The following is an 18,400-nucleotide window of genomic DNA, read 5'->3' on the forward strand; positions in this document are numbered from 1 at the left end:
ACCAGAAAGCGGAAGCATTTGAATGAACTCCTCTAAATTTGTGTTCTGCTAGGTGTCACATGCAGCTCTCAGGTTCATGAAGCACATTGTAGGTTAAGTCCAATATAATGTGGATACAGTGGTTGCGTGTGCCAAACGCTGACAGCAGACATTCCTCTTCAGAACACTGCTGAGGAGGAAGAGGACACTGCAGAGTTTTCCTGTGTTGTCATATGATCACGACCTTATTCATCCCAAGACAACCAGCTGGGGCCACATGCTGCTCAACAGACCTCACCAGAACACTTTCTCAGCACACGACTGGGGACCTCTGTTCTCCATTTCCATGGAGCAGGTCTCTAACAAGTCAGGCCTTTCCAAGACACAGGAGGAGCACTGACAGTCATAGATTCAATTAAGAGTGGTTCTCTCTGAAAGAAAACTGTATGGCAATTTCACTGAGTGAAACCTCTGAAGGCTGCTTGTGTGATTATGGCTGGTGTTTGAGAATAGGCCAAGTGGTAGCAAGAGACAGCAAACAAACCAGCACTGAAATGCCTTCTCCTTGCCTGGCCCACAGCCAGACTACCCCTCTGGTATAACTTAAGCATCCTGGGAGCTGCTCTGCATTATGCTGCCTGTCAGTGCCTTTAAAAAGCTATTATGGCTGCTGGGAATCTCTGCAATGAAGGAAGACTTGAGTAAATCCTTCCCTGCCAACACATCCAGTGCCAGGCAGCAGCAGGAGGGTGTTTTTAGCATGACTTCACACCAGAGGTTCTCTGTACACTAAACAATCTGGCAAAGTACACAGAGCTACAGAAACAGATGGATCTGGACTAGCGTGATCAAATGGATCTCACAAGGCATTTGGTGTATCTTTATTCAAGTGTTTGCCATTTCATGCAATCCACTATTCTTCAGTGTAAGGAATGATGCTAAGATGGGCCAAGTATGAGCCAAGTTGCAAGTTTCAATTACACACACAGTCCTGTGAGTTTACTAAGGAGGTACCATTTTATATGAGAATCTGAACTCAAAATTGAGGACAAACTCATCTCTGCAGATCCTGTGCACTTCCTTGGGAAGTTGGCATATATATATACCCTGTGGTAGCATTCACAACAGAGTAAAAAATTAAGTTGTTTTCACAGCAGTTCAGATGTATCTTACAATAGTTTCACACTATGATAGACTTAACTGCATGTTGAGTGTTCTCTTATTTTCATTATCAGGCAGGTATAAGTTTTAATCTAACAGTTGTGTAAACAAGATAACATGATTTCTAGGAACATGCTTCTATAAAAATGCAATAGAGTATTAACACTAACCACTTTGCACTAATGGAAGATACTGCATACTAAATTGACAAATCAATTAATGCTGATGCATTTCCAACAAGCCACATGAGAATAGAAAAAAAAATCTTGGAGTTCTAAAAGGCACAAGAATAGCATTTATGAAAGCAAATGGGATCTCAGACTATGTACAAAAAACCATGAGAATAATTTTCTCCTTTTCTTACCTCTTTTCTTGCCTTCTTCCATTCAGCAGGGTGAGGTTTTTCAGGGGTGCCAAGTCTATTTTAGCTCATCTGTCATCCTCACAGCTGCACTGCTGAACAGGCATCAAAGCAGTTGTGCTGAAATCCCAACTTCACTGTTTCACCCACTGGAAGCATTACCAGCCCCCAGGCTCATGCATATCCTTGTCATTCACAGCAGCTGCCAAGCAGCTTTCCCCATGCTCCAAAATAGCCAAGATATTGAAATCAAACCTTGATCTTCCCAGCTGTCCTGGTTTCAGCAGTAGCAGTCATTTTTTCTCCTTCTTGGTAGCTGGTGCAGTGCTTGACCTAAACTTTCATGAGGAGAACTCTACAGCTATTGCTCACAGCCGAGGCCATCAAGCACCGTTACAGTGAAAGGCATATCAACCCACAGGTCAAAGCCCAGCTAAACAGAAACCATAACTGAACAAATAGGGTAACTCCCCTAGGCTGAGCTTTAAATAGATCTCCTGGACCAATGGCAGGATGCGATGTGGGTGCCAGATGGGGCTGATCAGGCCTATCAATGCCCCCAGAAGCCTGATGGTGGCTCAGATGCAGGTGGAGCATGTTTCTAGAGCAATGGGTTCCATATAGCTTAAGCTATATGAGACCAGGATTTGGTTTTTAAACAAGATCTCAGATTAGAGGAGTTTGCAAGTAGGAGCTCCCAGAAGGGAGACAATAGCTTCAACAGGACTTTGTCCAGGTTTCCATGCCTGTGCTACTGCAAAGGTCAGTACTACCTCCCTTGATCCTCCCTGCCAAACTGTCTTTGGCTCCCTTGGATCCAACCTGCATTAACAGACTGCTCCTGTATTTGTCTATCTTTTGTAATTCTTAATTGACCAGACACCAATAAATCTGTTTTCTTAAAGCATGGATCACCGCTGCATTGTCAAACTGGCACAAATGTCAAAGCTGCAGTCATGACTCCAACAAGCAGTAGCAAGAGCTGTGAGGATTCATCCTGATATTTATGTAACTCATAGTACAGCAAAATCCAGACCCATCTTGTTAATAAAAGTAGGAATAATTGTTCACAGTTTGACTGTAGGCACTGGTTAGGCAAATCTTCTCAAACTCTAAATATGTTATCTGGAAAATTAAAGAGCTGCAATTGAACTCAGTTACTGGATAAGCGTGGTAAATAATGAGGAGGTTTATTAATTCATCAAAGCTTCTTGTGAGAGGGTCTAAATCCTTCTCTGGAGGCAGGCATAGAAAGAATTAACTTTCTCCTTCTTCCTGTAGAAATGATCACAACTGCCTAGCCTGCATGGAGGGAAGAAGCAGCTGTAATGAATTATTTATCTGTAGCACACTGTAAGAAGGATGTGCTGTGATTAATTGTAGAGCTGGGCAGGAAATGGTTTCCTTGTCCCAAAAGATTTTTGAGATTAAAAATGTGTTTCTGTTCCACACTGGGATAAAATCAAAACCCCTCTCGAAGATCTTAGAAAGAGAGAGAGAAAGCAAGAGACCTACAAAAAATACTCATCTGTCCTATGTGTGGCACTCTTTTGAAACATGAAAGTCCAACACAAAATCTTAACAACTAAGAAGGAAATTTGGTAGAGAATTTAGGGGGTTAAACCATCCCATTCAACCTCTGTATCCTTGAGGAGACCAACACACTGGAGAAGGGACTTGAACCTTGTTGACCTCACATGAATGCTGTCTCTGCTGAGCTGGAATGGGGCTTAGCTCTTGGCTTTTTGTTCTATCCCTCTCACTTCAGCATAAGACTTGTAACTGGTTCTACCTGATTGCTTAGTCCTTAGAGAAGCAATCTGTTATTTATACTGACTTTTTCTGGTTTTACAGCTAAATGCTGCAGAGCTAAATGACCTTTTATAAACTTTTTGCCTCCAGATGAGAAACCTCCTTTTGTAAAAAGCTTACATGGAATTTACTTTTTATTTTCTGAATCATTTCCCCCATGTGTCTCATAAATAAGACATAATTTTCCCTATTGCTATTTTTTCTGCCAACACTTACAATCTAAACACGCAACCTGACTATACAGGAGTGCCCTGCTATATTTTTAACTGAGGCTGAGTTGATTCACCAGATATGACATAGCAGAAACTTCAGAAGTTGAACCTTTTCCATCTAAAATCATTGTCTTGCTCCATAAAAGGAGCAAGAAAAGCTTTGCCATATCTTCATTACAGCTGTAGAACTTCATACTTCACATAGTTTCTCCCCAGGGTACAACTGTGGTAAGGAAAAAAATCACACTGACTGAAAGAACTTGAATATATATAGATTAAAAGCATATGGTCTTTTTAGTAGCGGGCATGAGTTGGTGAGGCTGAGTAACTGTTGAGATTTGTGAGGAGATGTGGCAGATCAAATTGATCCTTTTCCTGGCACCAGTAGAAGGGTGTGAGAAAAGCACCAGGTGTCTCCTTTAGTCTTTTTTGAGACCAAGCAGCCAGAAATAAAAAGTAGTGCAGCAATGACTTCAGAACATTTTGCAAAGAATATGCACTTTGAAGCCCTTTGAGCACTGGTAGGTGGAAAAGGAATGCCTGATTGAGAAATGTTTTGAGCCACATGAGCCAGATTCAGTTTCTATGAGTGCGCAGAGAGCACAGGCTATCTGAATTCCAGCTAGCAGCCATGTGTAAACGTAACTTCCCCAGTACACCACCACCTCTCAGTTCCCTGAAAGCTGGCAAGAGTTTCAGGAGTTTCATGGTTTGAGCCCAGCCTGTAACTCAGAACCATGCAGCCACTCTGTCACTCCACACACACACACACACACTCCTGGCAGGATGGGGAGGAGAATCAAAAGAATGTAAATCCCACATGTTGAGATAAGAACAGTCAAATAACTAAGGTATAATACAAAACTACTACTGCTACTACTAATCATAATAATAATAAAGATAAAGATAAGGAAGTAACAAGGGGAGAGAATATAAAACTAAAAGAGGAAAAGAAAATAATAAGCACAAGTGTTGCACAATACAATTGCTCACCACGCACCAACTGATACCCAGCCTGACCCAAGCAGTGATCTGTGCCTTCCAGGTGACTCCCCCCAGTTTACATACTGGGCATGATGTGCTGTGATATGAAAAATACCCGTTTGGCAAGTTTGGGTCAGATGTCCTGTCTCTGCTTCCTCCCGGCTTCTTGTGCCCTCCTCACTGGCAGAGGAGACTGAGACTGAGAAGTTCTTGATCAGGATAAGCATTACTTAACAACAACTAAAATGTTGGTGTGTTATCAGCATTGTTCTCAGACTAAAGCTGAAACACAGCACTGCAGCAGCTATGAGGAAGGAGAAAAATAACTATTACAACTGAAACCAGGACAAGGAGTAATGTTTTTAGGATCTGACTTAAATGTGTTTAATAAAATGAATACATGGACTTGCCAGTATATCTCAACTCTGGTACAGAAGACTTACACTGATGAGTCAGATGGCCAGTCAACCTGAGCTATCAACAGGGTTGAATGCAGGCAGGACCAATGCAAAACAAGCCCTGAGACTGAGTAACCCAGCAAATGTAAGCAATTGGTTGTACTGCTCGGATATTATGCAGCCACCAGCGATGCTCAGGCTGATGATGGCTTTAGGAAACAAGTTGCAGGCTGGCAGTGTGTGGTGTCCTGGTCTGGATGTGACTGGTGCTGACAACTTCCAGATATGCCATCACCTTTTTATTAAATACAATGGATTTTAAATTTAGGAAAAAATCTTCAGAAGAGGAGGTCAGAGCCATGCTCTTCCAGTTCTTGAAAGCAAGGCTGTCTGCCCCTGGGGAGGATGAGCTCTGTTGCAGGACTTAGATCACAGGTGGCAGACACAACATCATAAATGACACTGATAACATGCAGACAGGACATAATTCTTTTTTCCTTTTTCCCTTTTTCTTTCACAGTTATTATTAGCCCTAGAGTTGTGATAATCTTTTCCTCATGTGGCTGTTGCAGTAAGAATTCACACTTGTGATGTCCCAAATCAGATTACCAAATCTATTTTGTTTGGTACCACATTTGAAAAGCAACCAGAAGCACCAGGTGGACCATTTCTTAAGTGAGACGTGACATTAAGAGTGTTCAACAGTCCTGCCCCACTTTTTGCACTGTCTGCCTGGTCACATTAAAATGAAAGTCACAGTGCTCACAGTGCTGGTTACAATCACAACATTTTACAAAATCTTAGACCTGTTGTAAGACGTCACCCTGCTGTGTGAGCTGTGTTTTAGGGTCTAGTCTCTCCAGCAGGAGAAAACAGTTTTGATAATGCACTGGTGTCAAGTACCTACCATGTTTCTACTCAGCTGAATTTCTAAAGGGAAAGATAGATGTTGTTTATTGATAGGGTTTTATCCCTGTTTCATAATTATAATTGGATTTGATACACTCTGATGTTGAAGAAAATGTTATCCCACATAAATGGTATAATTTATAAGTCTATAAATGTGTGTGCTTTAAAAATAATTATTCCAATAACTATGCTTAACATATGGATCTGATACTAGAGACTGCCAGGATTAGAAACTGTTTCCATTATCTGAACAGTAACTGGGCAAAATCTGATCTGAGTAGTCATTAAAAAATTTAGTGAGATTTTTATCTATTTTCAAATACCACTATAAACTTTATTGTGTTTAATCTAGCTTACTTGTTAAAGGAACATAAAAAGGGGCATTAGGACTGTAGATTTAGTGTAGCGCAACCATTAAGATGAAGAGTAATGGCTGGACAGCCTTAGCTCTCAAGGTTCTCCTGCTGTATTACTGTCACCAAAATCATATTACTGGGATGCAGGTGTTTTTTCCCAGGCTGTATGGGCGGAAGGAATGGTTGCTTTGGCCAGCAAAAGCAGCTCTCCTGATCCACTGAATTCACATATGGGTGTAATTTTATGGGTGTAAAAAACACCCACAGCAGCATGGATCGATGTGTTGCCAAGTTCTTTGTTCTCTGTGTAAGGGAACAAGCACCCAGGTTAGGTCTGTCCCCCATGGTGGTGGGTGTAGGGGTCTAACTCTTAATGTCATGCACTCTTAAGGCCAGGGCCAGACTGCTGGAGCTGGACCTGTTACACGTTTTCACAAGGCATGGTATGCTATCCTGGTTAAAGGTGCCTCGATTTCCAGAATAAACTGAAAATTGTGGTCTGTTATCTGTAACACTATGCTTTCTGATGAAGTGTAGTAAAAAATATCTATTTTCCAGGAAAAACTTGTTGGGAAGTCTAATGGGCTGGTAGAGAATGAGCTAACTGTATTTGTTCATGCATTTGTTTGTTTACTGAAACTGCTGGTTTTCAATCTGCTAATCACCGGGATCTGTTGCTTTTTAAGGAAACAAGAACACAAGAAAAACAAAACTGTTTATGAAAAGCTCTTTTGTGTGCATGTGGTCTAAATGTTTTCAGTATAAAGGAAGTCTTGTTCTGCTTACAAATAGTTTTAAGGACTGTATCTTTATCTGAGATTTTAACACTCTGTGCAGGCATAAGTTTAAGACAACGAAGGTTCACATGTTGCACAGCTGAGGGTTACTTTGTTCACTTGGCTGGTGCTCAAGAATAGCAAATAATTTGTGGATAAAAGTAAAATACAATAAGACACTGGCTCTGGGAAATATCTTTTCCTATATATTGCCCATAACTATTTGGGGGGCATTTTGGAGATATGGCTGGGGGAAAAATGAATAACAGACATTGTTACTTTAGGGAGCAGAGTTATTTGTCATTTGATTCACCTTCCTTTCTTTCAACAGGGTGCTTTTCCCTAGCCAAAGACTCTTCTAGTTCACTGACATTAAGAAAAGTCATAAAAAATAATGCTTGAGATTGAGTCATGTATGTAGCCAAATATAGCTAATAGAAAAGAATGTGTTTTCCCTAAACTTCAGTCACCTCTTAGTGATAAACTGGTAACAACCATGTCTTATTTGGGGTTTCTCTCCATACGTCTTTCTCCTTGGCCGTCAGGGATTTGCAAATGTTCTTGGGATTTCCTTGGAATTTAGGCTGAATAGTGCAGGACACATCATAAGTATGATTTATTAGCTGTTAGAGACAAGTGCTTGGAACTACAAGGAGGTCTTTCCATTTTGTAACTTTGCCTGCAAAGGTTTTTCTTAAGAGAGGTAATAGTCTGTTCTCCTCTACTAATAATCTGTACTGGTTTATGCGTAAGCCACCATTCCAGGTTTTACCAATAAATAGAGGAAATGGCACACTTTTAAAAGGAGATTAAAATGTGGTGATTGGGTTGCATATTTTTGTTTTCTGGCTTACTGCTGTGTCCTTTCATGCTCAAAATAAACTTGTATCTGCAGTTTATACCATATCCTGGAGTCGTTGGTTTGACCCTCAGCAAAGCATTCCCTGTGCTGTATTTGCAAGCAGTATCATTCAGATCTGCATGGAAAGCCAGATACCAAAACAAGCCTGGGCTCTTGCCTAAGCTTGGTTTTCAAAGAGGTGTAATTCTGTTATCAGTTACCTATCCAAAGGATATGAATTCTCTACATTCACATATACCAGTTAGGAACAGTAATTTTACAAGTTTTTTCTCCTTTGAAGCCTTCCAAATCAATATTTTGTTCAGTTTCAGGCAAAATGGGAACACATTAAAAATACTGTTTTGTTCATATCCCTTTGTAGCCTGTGGCCCTTTGAGCAACAATCAGTAGGCAAAAAATAATATATTACTGAAAGAGAACGGTCTTTCTGTGTTTTCTAATGATGTTTGAGAGAAAATAAGACCAGGAAATAGTATTTTCATAACTTGTGATAAATTATATGGTGGTGGGTATTTTGTCCTGATTGCAGTGAGAACTGCAGGTTGTGCTCTTACCTCCATGTGCCTAACCCAAAACCTGTTTTCAACTGCTAGGCTTTAAACTGAATGTGTGTGACACAATTAATGGAATTAATGTTAAACGAGGGAATCTTAGACCTTATCTATCATTTATTTGGCTCATGTGTGCACCCATGTATATCACAAGCATTTAATTATTCAGGAATTAGCACAACTTGCTCCTTGCTCCTTCCTCTGCCTATCTTGCTGACAGAACAGTGCAAAGGAGAAGTATCTAATCCTCATGCAGCTAAAACTGCTGGTGAAGAAGAAAGATCCTATTAAACTGGCCCTGTCATGTGAGCAGAAACTGCACTTAATACTAAGTACTGGCTCTTAAGGCAGAATATAGTTGTGTTCATACCAGCAAATTGATTCAGACTGCCATAAAATAGTTGTAAGTTTTCATCTTAATTTGCGAGTAAATCTCTATATATTCAGGCTGTGTCGTTTTGATGGATACAGAACTGTGCTCTGCTACAAGGCCGGCACATGTATTTATTTATTCAGGAAAATATACCGCATGAAAACATTCATTACAAAAGACTTAGTGTGCTGTAATGGCTTGATCCAGCACCACTGAAATCAATGAGAATCTTTCTTTCCATATTGGTAGTGCAGGAGCATGCCAACAGTATGGAGAACATTCTTCTGGTCTGAAGTGCCCAGCACAAATGTCAAAACCATTAGGAAAATAATAGGCTGACAAACCGGCAATCCCATAGACATGTGACAAATTTGGAGGTAACTGAAAACACAGCTGTTTTCTAAAGTTTGCGTGTGAACCATAGGCATTTATCAAGATGGGCTATTCCAACTACTTGTCTGTGCTTATTGTTGTTTAAAAACAAAAAACTATCAGGAGACTTGGTAGAAATGTACCTTAAGAACACCTGAAAAGGGTTGGTTAGTAATTGACTTGCCTTTAATATTCAGCTTGCACATCAAATTTTATTTCCTTGAGTTTCTATTAATTTTACCAGATTTTGCTTTACTCTGCTTTAAATAGCATCTTCTCAAAAACAGGTGGCAGAAATAATTTTTCCTATTTCTTAATGAATGATCAGCCTACAGTGTAACACTTGCTTGGTGTCAGTACTTTAATAAGGAATTGAAAACCGTGTATTTTAGTTGCAACTAGTTCCACACAAGTACTTCAGTCCTGAGAATTTTTCAGTGATAACCTGTGAAGCAAAGCAGTGGGACACAAACTGTAACACCATATACAGAATAAAAATATCCCTGTGTGCATGCACAGCTGCGAGCCTCTAGCTTTATTGTACTTTCCAGGTACAGTCTGGATAGGACATGTAACCAAATCCTTGTGTCTTAGAAGGGCCCCTCCTGCAGATGCTCACTGCAGGGGCACCCATCTCTTTGCCAAGGAGGCCTCTTGCTCATGCTCAGCCATGGCATCATCCCAAACTGCCTGGCTGGCTTTGGGAGCACACTGTTTCCCAGGACTCCTGCCAACCTCTGCTGAAGCTGCCATCAGCAGTGGCTTCCCGGTCCAAGGCAGAAATCTTCATAGGAAAGATTATAAGCAGAGGAGTACATTGGAGAATGGGAGGTATTACAGAGAATAAATATCCCCTACATTATGGACTTTCTGACTTGAGACATCCATCTTCATCTTCTGTCTTGCTTTGTCCAACAAGCATCCAACAAAGACCAACAGCTGTTTGTGTCTGGGGCTGGCTTCCAAACAGGAACTCAGTGCTCACAGGTCCCCTGAGATACATCTCCCCTCCTGCTACAAATTGTTCTTCACCCAACAGAAATCCAGAACAATGAATGTGCCATCCAAAATCATTTTGTCCCACAAATAAATAAAATCACCTTCCGGTAAATCCAGATGTCATTCCTCTCCACGTTCTTGCTATGCTTTCCAATTCACAGGTAGGAAAAGAATCTAAACTTTACTCTTTTATGCACTTCAGTACAGTTATTTTATCTCTGAGAAAGATGAAATGGAGACAAGTGCAGAACACTGGTGAATTTTGCACTCATACGTGGTAATCGGTTGTTCTTTTTGAATGGGTACCCCAAAGTAAAAGACCCAGGAATCCTCTTGGTCTTTCGCTGCCAGAGTTCTGTGGTCAAACCCAAGCATTCTTCTGCACTTTAACAGGTCTTTAGGTTTTGCATGTAATAAGACTTGTTACAAACAGATTTCACATGATGCATTTCTTTAACTGTAAGGTATAATCAAGGCTGCAGAGCTGGACGATCTTACATCTAGATGCTGTAAGAGATTTTATGTTGTCTTGTCCTTGCCTAGGCACATGCAAGAGGTGCTGGAAGCCAGTGGAGTGGCTGCTGTCCGGCCCTGTGCAGCCTCTGTAAGGAAAATCCCAGCACCTCTGCAGTTTGAATGGGAAGAGGTGCTACTCCTTAGAATTACTTCCTTTTAAAATCTTCCCTCACAGTTACTAAGCAGATTTTGGACTAAACTAGCCACATAAGGAATAGGAACGAATGAGGAATAAATACAAGCAGAAACAGCATATTTTTTGCAGCAATTTTGTGAAGGGTAGGGCACAAGACAAGGGCACTTTTTCCAGAAGGGGATCCTGGACTCATAATCCAGTGAGAAGTTTTCCCTGCTATATTCTGCTCTGCCTTCTCGGGTTTTCCCCCCTTCTTCTGCATGAACCCTGCCCTAGTCTGCGGATCTCTCCTTAAATGCAAAACGGGGAAGAGGCCGGTTGCTTGGGCAGCCGCCGAACCCAGGGCAGCCGGTGGAGCGGCAGTCCCCGTTAGCTCCAGGCTGCGCCAGCCCGCTCCCTCGAGCAGAATTTGAGCAGCAGCTTTCCGGGCTGGCACCTTTCCCTGAATCCTCATAAATAAAGCTGTAAATAAGTTGCAGTAGAGAAAGAAAGAAAATATCAACAACCACAGCGGACCTGCATTGCCGCGGTCCCGCGCCAAAGGACACCGCGAGTCTCCCGCCGGCCGCAGCATCCAGCCCTGCCCCGATGTCCCCGGCGGACCCCTCCGTGGGGAGCTATGGGGCCTCACGCCGGGCCGCCCAGGGCATCTGCGGGCGCGGTGGTGGGGGCTGCCAGCGCCTCCCGCTCCCGCTTCTTCTGCTTCATGCGGCGGTTCTGGAACCAGACCTTCACCTGGGCGTCGCGGAGGCGCAGCGAGCGGGCCACCTCGAGACGGCGAGCCCGCGACAGGTACCGGCTGAAGTGAAACTCTTTCTCCAGCTCCGTGAGCTGCCTGGTGCTGAAGCTGGTGCGTACGGGGCAGGCGGGAGGGTCCCCTCTGCACGGCGCCGCGCCGCCTGCAACGCCGAAGAACACCGCGCTTCAGCGGGGGGAAAGGGGAAGGGAGCTGTGGGGGGTCGGGGCCGGGGCAGAAGGGGAGCAGAGAGGAGCCGGGATGGGAGCAGCCCCCGCCCGCGCCCCGCCACCCCACTCACTTCTCCCGGGCGCGCTCCGCTTCGCTCGCATCCACTCGAAGGTGCGGGGCGCCGCCGGGGCCGCCACGGGAGCCAGGGAGCCGGGCGCGGGGGCAGCGCCGGGGCAGGAGGGGCCGGGCTCTGGAGGCGTCGGCGGGCTGCTGCTCCTGGGGAAGATGGATGTGGCGTATCCCGGCGGCCCGGCTCCGCGGGACGGCCGGTAGCTGGAGCCCGGCGCTGCAGGGGGGGCGGCCATGTACCCCGCTGCCCCTGCGCAAGCAGCGGGCGGCGGGGCTGATGCGGCGCTGGCTGCGGTGCCCAACGCCAGGAAGGTGGCTTCCGTCCGCCGGGTAAAGGGTGACTCCGGGGCCCCGCGGCACAGCCCCGGCGGGAAGGCGAGGGGAAAGTACCCCACGTCCATTGCTTGCGGGGCAACACCACTCCGCGCACCCCTCTGGGGCAATATTTCCCTAATATAGGGCTGGGAGTGGGGCGGCACGTCCCGCCCCGCGGCCAATGGGAACCCTGCACAGGGAACCCTCACCGGGGGTTCCGGGCGCCGCTGGCTCCACGGCCCACGGCCACCTGCCCAGGGCCAGTGCGGGACTGCGGGTGGGCAGCACCCCGAGCCTTCACCAGACCCCGCCGGGACACGCTGCTTTCCCCGGACTAGCAGGGCTCCCGTCTCAGGGCAGCTCTGCCCCCTCCCCTTGTCCTGCTGGCGGCCAAGTCCCCGGGAGCTTCCACGGGAACCCGCGCAGCCCGGGGGAGCAGCCGGGGGAGAGGAGGACTGCGCAGGCACCCCCAGGCTGTCCGCACCCGGCGGGGGGATGCTGCACCTCGCGGCACTTAATGGTCTCGCTCCATCAGATAAGTGCTCTGCAGCCTCTCAAAAGTGAATCCCCGGGCTCACCCTGTTAATGGGTTTTCATTTTTCCCTTGGCGATTCAGTACTGTTTACAGAGCGCTTTCACCTGGCAGAGTGCAGCAAGCTGCACTGCCCAGGCAAACACTCCAACTCTCTCTCTTGGTTTCATCCCCCCAGAACGGCAGGCAGCAAAAACAAGTGTGAAGAATGTGAAGCCTGGACTCCAAAAGGGATGGTCTTTCCCTACATGGCTCCAAGTAACACTTGACCATCCAGTCTGAGCTACACATGCTTGATTTGGATAATGATGAGTTTTATCTAACTGGTCGACTGATAATCATGTGTCAATGCAGTTCAGAACATCGAAAAGGTACTCTGGGAAGAGCACACTTGGGCTTCGGTGACTTGGCACTAAACAAAGACCATGAGGAACAGCTGCATCATGCTGCTTCAAATTACACACGTAACCTTCGAAGTCTTAAGAAGTGGATGTGAAATCAGTTGGGAAATGCAAGGTGGTACCTTATTTTAAAAATATATATTTCTGAATAAAACCATGAACTTTAAATGCCTTCATTCACTGCCTTCAACTCAACAGCCCAAAGAGCTCAATAAACTCTTGGCCAAAGCACTGCTTGTTGTGGTCAAGAAGAGGCCATAGATTTTGTGAGGACCTGACATGGTGACAGCCACCCAAGGGCAGCCAGGATCTACAGAGAATGAAAAGTTACACAAGGTCTTCCACAGATTTCAGAGGGCTGGTAGCAGGGAAGGGACAACATTAGGACACACAATCAGACCATTTCACTGACTCAACCTCAACTCTTTCCCATGAAGAAATGCTCTGCAGCTCAGCCCCCGTTGCCCCACTATTACACCCAATTGATGGTTCATAGCAGGCCTGTTCTATTTCTTTCCTGCACAGGCCCTAAGGGAACACATCCCTGGGACAGGCAGACACAAGTCCTCAAGGACATAGGAGTGCTCCCCTGCATATGGACTCCAATCAGCAATGTCAACTTCTATCAGCCCTGCTTTCTCCCCAGCTCATCCAACCCAACTGCTATAAAGCAACTATTACAGAGCAAAGGCTGGGTTTACAGCTTTACTCTGCTTGGGACTTGGGATCTACAGGCAGAGCAGTTGCTGCAAGCACAGAGACACGAAGTTAGGTGTTCTACCAGACACAGCCTTATCCACTGTTCTGGGCTGTGCTACCCTGCTGCACTAGTAATGGGATATCACCTACATTTCTATTTGGTTGCATGCATTAGAAGAAGAGTTTAAATTAAATACACCTTGTCAGGAAACCTACATTTTGAGGGAGGGGTTCAATTATGGATTATACAAACTTGCTCAGCACACCCATGGCAATCAGAACAGTTGGGGAAATGTCATCTTCTGACAAAACAGAAGCCTGGGAACACCAAGCTCTTTAGCAGAGAAAGGCTGGCCATGCAAGAGAGCATCTGTGCTTTTCAGTCTCCCCAAGCTCCTGCCTGCAATGAAGCAAACAGCACTGGCTCTGGAGGAGGGCTGCTGCTTTACTTGAGTCTTCTGTTTGCAGAACACAACTTTAATTACACCTAAAGCTCTGTTTTAAATGCTAGAAGAGCTGTCTGTGTTCACACCAACATACGATCTTCCCATTCACACAGCTGGATTCTGTTACTGAGTTTCTTGTTCACTACCTGTTTGTTTTTGCAGGGTTGTTCAAGGATGAGGAAAGCAGGAATCAGTGGCTAAACACAGGCAGAGCACCTCTTGTTGCTGTTTTGGCTTTTGACAGGGATCCACTTTTCTACGCTTCTGAATTTCACAGTGTTCATACTTAAATGGCCAAGTCCCGGTGACAGGAAATTGAGAGACTGCAGCTGATTTTGTTGGGTTTTTGCAAGAGGTCTAATAGGAAAGAGTCCATGGAAGTCAAAAGGAGAAAGAAGAAAAGTTAGTTAAAAAGAAGGGTGGGAGGAATGTGATGCTGTGAAAGGCAATTCAAGAACGGCTGGGAGTTTTAGGGATGTCTGTCATGTGGTGCAGTGATGGCATGAGCCAGGGGAGCTGCTGGGGCAGAAACCCCTGTGAGAACATTGGACCAAACCAACCCCTGTGCCATCACACTTCTGGGAGCACATGGCACTGCAAAGCCTGAGACAGCCACTGGGAAATCAAGACATGATGTGGAAACAAGCCCAGTTAAAAAGCCCAAAGCCTGTTTGAGTGCAAATGCTTACCAGCAGTACAGTGAGGAGGCTGCTTGAGCAGCACACGTGTGAAGGCAATGGGAGCCCTGAGCCGCAGGGACTACCCTGAGGTGGGTGCACATTGCATTTCCTCTCTGGAGTAACCCTCCACCATCTGTGCTTGTCACAATAACACACAGGAGATTCAACAGACCCCTCCTCAAGAAAATTATATGGAAGGTCTGATTCAAACGTGGCTTTGTCCTTGCCCCTCTGCTGCCACAACATAACATCAAGAGAGCTGGTTCTCAGCGGTATGTGGGGATGCACTTCATGGTGTGGAGACAGCCAGGGCGTGGGGGGCATCCCAAAGAGAAGGAAGCAAACACTGGGGATTTAAGCATTGTCCCTGTTAACACAGGCAAACCATAAAAGGCCCCTGGGAGGAAGGCTAGCAGAGAAAAAGGAGAAGCTCTGGGGAGTTTATTTTGTAAAGTGTGAATAAAACCAGGGATGTGCAGAAACCCCAGGGCAAAGAAGGGAAATCATTCTGCCACTCTGGGGTGGGGCAGGCTCAGCTCCAGCACAAGCACAGCCCTTCCAGACAGGCAGGGTATTTCGAACTCTTCCTGAGGAAAGTATGTTTCCTTCTGCCATCTGTATTTCCCTGCCACAAGCTCCGCTTTCCTGCCTGACCCCTGGAGCAGTTTCACCAGGCCTGGGATAGAGACCTCTGCTCTCGCAGTGTGTGGGATTAACTACAAAGATCCTCCATATGAACACAGAGAAAAGGAGTCTCTCCCTCATTCTGTAAAGATTTGCCCAGAAGAGTAATTCTGATCGAGCTCCTGTGCCTTGTAATGCCATTTTCTGTCCCATGGCTATGAATTTAGTAGGAAAATATACATGTATGGATAACCCAGAGGTATTAAGGTAAGCCATGCTGCTCTGTGCAAAACAGAGATGTTGAAGGGTTTGCAGCCAGGATTTCTGCCTTGTCTAGCCCTTCTTTCTCCCAAAGGTCCTAAAACGTGGCCAAAGTTCCTTGGAGGAAAGATCAACACTACACAGGGGCTGGGGGTTGCCTGCCCTCTTCAAAACTTCTGCTGTTGCAAGAAAAACTGCACAACAACAAATGAAAAAGAAATAAAGAAGTGCTCAACTTGTAAGTTCAAGTGTATTTTTACCCAGAAGACTCCATCCTATTAGTAATAGTACAGATCCCATGCTGATTTTGTTCAGCTTTGTGCTTATGATCATTGCAGCTGAGCTTTTCTGGGTTCAGGGAGCTCCAAGATCCTGGGCTCTGAAGGCCAAAGTCTACTCCCAAGCAGCACTTGCAGAGGTCTGGGGATGTGCAAGTACAGACACTTTGCTGTGTCCCTTTTTGTATCTCAGCCTTTCTGACCAAACAGGCTCAGTCCCATCCTCCTATATTACTCCATGGCTCTGAGGCTCCAGGACTGGGCTCTGCCTCTGCTGTTGGGATTTCTGATCAAGTCCCAGCTGGCTCAGGCTAGAACAGAAGTCAGAGGAACTGCTGTCCATTGAAAAGTGTTCATCATGTGATTGATGATCCTTAATAGAGCCAGCCCCTTCCCTCCCCCACAAGCCCCACTGCCAGCCAGGACCACGTTGCCACTGCTGCTGCTCTCATGGGAATGGAGAGCCCGTTCAGGGATTAACCTGCCACTCAATCCCTGGAAAGCGGCTGTGGCCAACAGAGTTGTGGTCCAGCACATCTCGTGCCTTTTAAAAGCAGAGGTAGCCAGTTCATCGATGTATTACATCACATAGTGCCCAGCCAACCACCAATTGCCCCAGCAACACCAGCCCCTTTGTGCTGCCTGTCTGGCTCCAGCTTTTGTTCCCAGGCAGGTCTGCTGGATGCCTGGGCCTCCCAGCCATACAGCACACTGCGCCTTCACTGGGCTGCCATTGTGTGTGGCCGCTGGGCACACACAGCAGGCTGGCACATAGAAGGATGGTGTTGCGAGCTGCATCTCTTTCCCTGCCTCCCTGGCTGACAGCTGTCAGTGAGGCACCCTCCCAGCAGGATCCCAGCACCCCCAACCACTTTACCCTCTTTGTTCCTCAGCAGAGTAACCCCTTCTGTGCCTAGACCTATTCGCAGGATGTTTCATAGGGTTTCCCATGGGGCTGGAGCAGTGCAGAGACCCCAGTGGTGGCTCCTGCCTTCAGACTTCTCGCCACAGAGCATCAGTGACACAGTGGGTCCCTAAGAAAGTCAGCGGGCTTCTAGCTGATGCTGATGGGCTCCCTCTTTCTTAGCCAACCTCTGCTGCTGCCTGTCCTTGCCTGCTGCACCTGCAGCTAGCTGCCTCCTCTTTACCCATGGATAGGTTGGTACAGCCCAGATGACCCAGATATGGTCCCTTGGTGGCAGCCATATGGGGTGCCCTGGAATCCCTCCCTGGACTACCAAGGGACCAGGGCTGGAAGCCCTACTTTGCCCAGGGACCACTTGCTAATGAAGTAGGATGCATTTGGTTTTGTTTCCCCAGCCTCACACAAGTGTCACCCGTAAGAGAGTGGCATCCCTTGGAGCTCCTGGCTGTGCCTGTCTGGGTTCCCCTGCCCTGGTGCTGCTCACCAGGCCCTAGACAGAGGGACATGGATGGGACACCCCTCAAAAGAAACAGGTACAAAGATGCAACTCAGCCCTTCACTGACTGCACAGAGATGACACAAAGCTTCATTGACTTTTGCAGCAGGGAAACTGCTGGGCCCCCATTAAATAGTGAGTTACCATAAGAGCCAAAACAACAACTGGAGACCCAAAACCCACTGATCTGAACAGGAAAACCTGCACAGACTCACTGAAGCTCAGAACATCCCTGATGGCCCTCAACCAGTGCTGTCAGCAGCTCTCTATCCCAAACACTTCAGCAGTGCTGCCGACATTGAGAGGCCCTGGCTCAGTGACCCTGTTATGAGTCTGGAGCAGATGGAGGGAGCAGGGAAGGAGGGGAAGGGATGATATGACTCCTACATGCAAAGAAAGGCAAGGCTAGGATCAGCCCCAGGCCTGGCCTTGGCTGACTGGTTGTGTTTTAAATAGGTGACTGGAGTTCATCACATCAGATGCTGTTGCAAAAGATCTGAGTTCCTATTGAGTGTGAAAGGGGGCATTTATAATTTATGGGTTTTAAATGATGGGCCAAGAAAAAGTCTGGCTTGTGCCAAAGTGTCTCTCCCCTCTAGATTGCTGATGCTTGTACAAACATTGTAAAAATGTCAGTGATCTCGCTAAAGTAACGTTGCTTCCAATAATTAGGGTATCATCATGGACTCCTCCTGTGTCACAAACAAGACACCTCTGCCAGAGTCACAGAGAAGAAAAGTGAATTTATTTACAAGATTTCCCTTCGCACATGCTCCTCCTCCCCCCCACTGGAAACCAAGTCTGCAAACCCCATCTTTCTGCAATATGAAAGTATCTCAGGGCAGTGTGCCTCAGTAACTCCGTGTTTGTGGTCAGGGTTCCTCTCAAACCCCCTTCTTCCTCAGATCTTGGGAAGGGCTACCTATAAATGGCCTTTTCTTTCTTAACAG

At 46.1% G+C, this 18,400-nt stretch overlaps 1 protein-coding gene across 1 annotated transcript; it reads right to left on the reverse strand.

The window, feature by feature from the left end:
• Positions 1–11,029: 11,029 nt before the first annotated feature.
• Positions 11,030–12,194, reverse strand: HOXD1 (homeobox D1). The gene is made up of 3 exons (XM_034065761.1): positions 11,795–12,194; positions 11,389–11,656; positions 11,030–11,219 (listed from the first exon to the last, which is right to left on the reverse strand). The coding sequence occupies exons 1-3, from the start codon at positions 12,192–12,194 to the stop codon at positions 11,030–11,032; spliced, it is 858 nt and encodes a 285-aa protein (XP_033921652.1).
• Between the last annotated feature and the right edge of the window lie 6,206 nt (positions 12,195–18,400).

This window comes from Melopsittacus undulatus, chromosome 8 (genome assembly GCF_012275295.1).
Source record: "Melopsittacus undulatus isolate bMelUnd1 chromosome 8, bMelUnd1.mat.Z, whole genome shotgun sequence".
NCBI classification, from domain to species: Eukaryota; Metazoa; Chordata; class Aves; order Psittaciformes; family Psittaculidae; genus Melopsittacus; species Melopsittacus undulatus.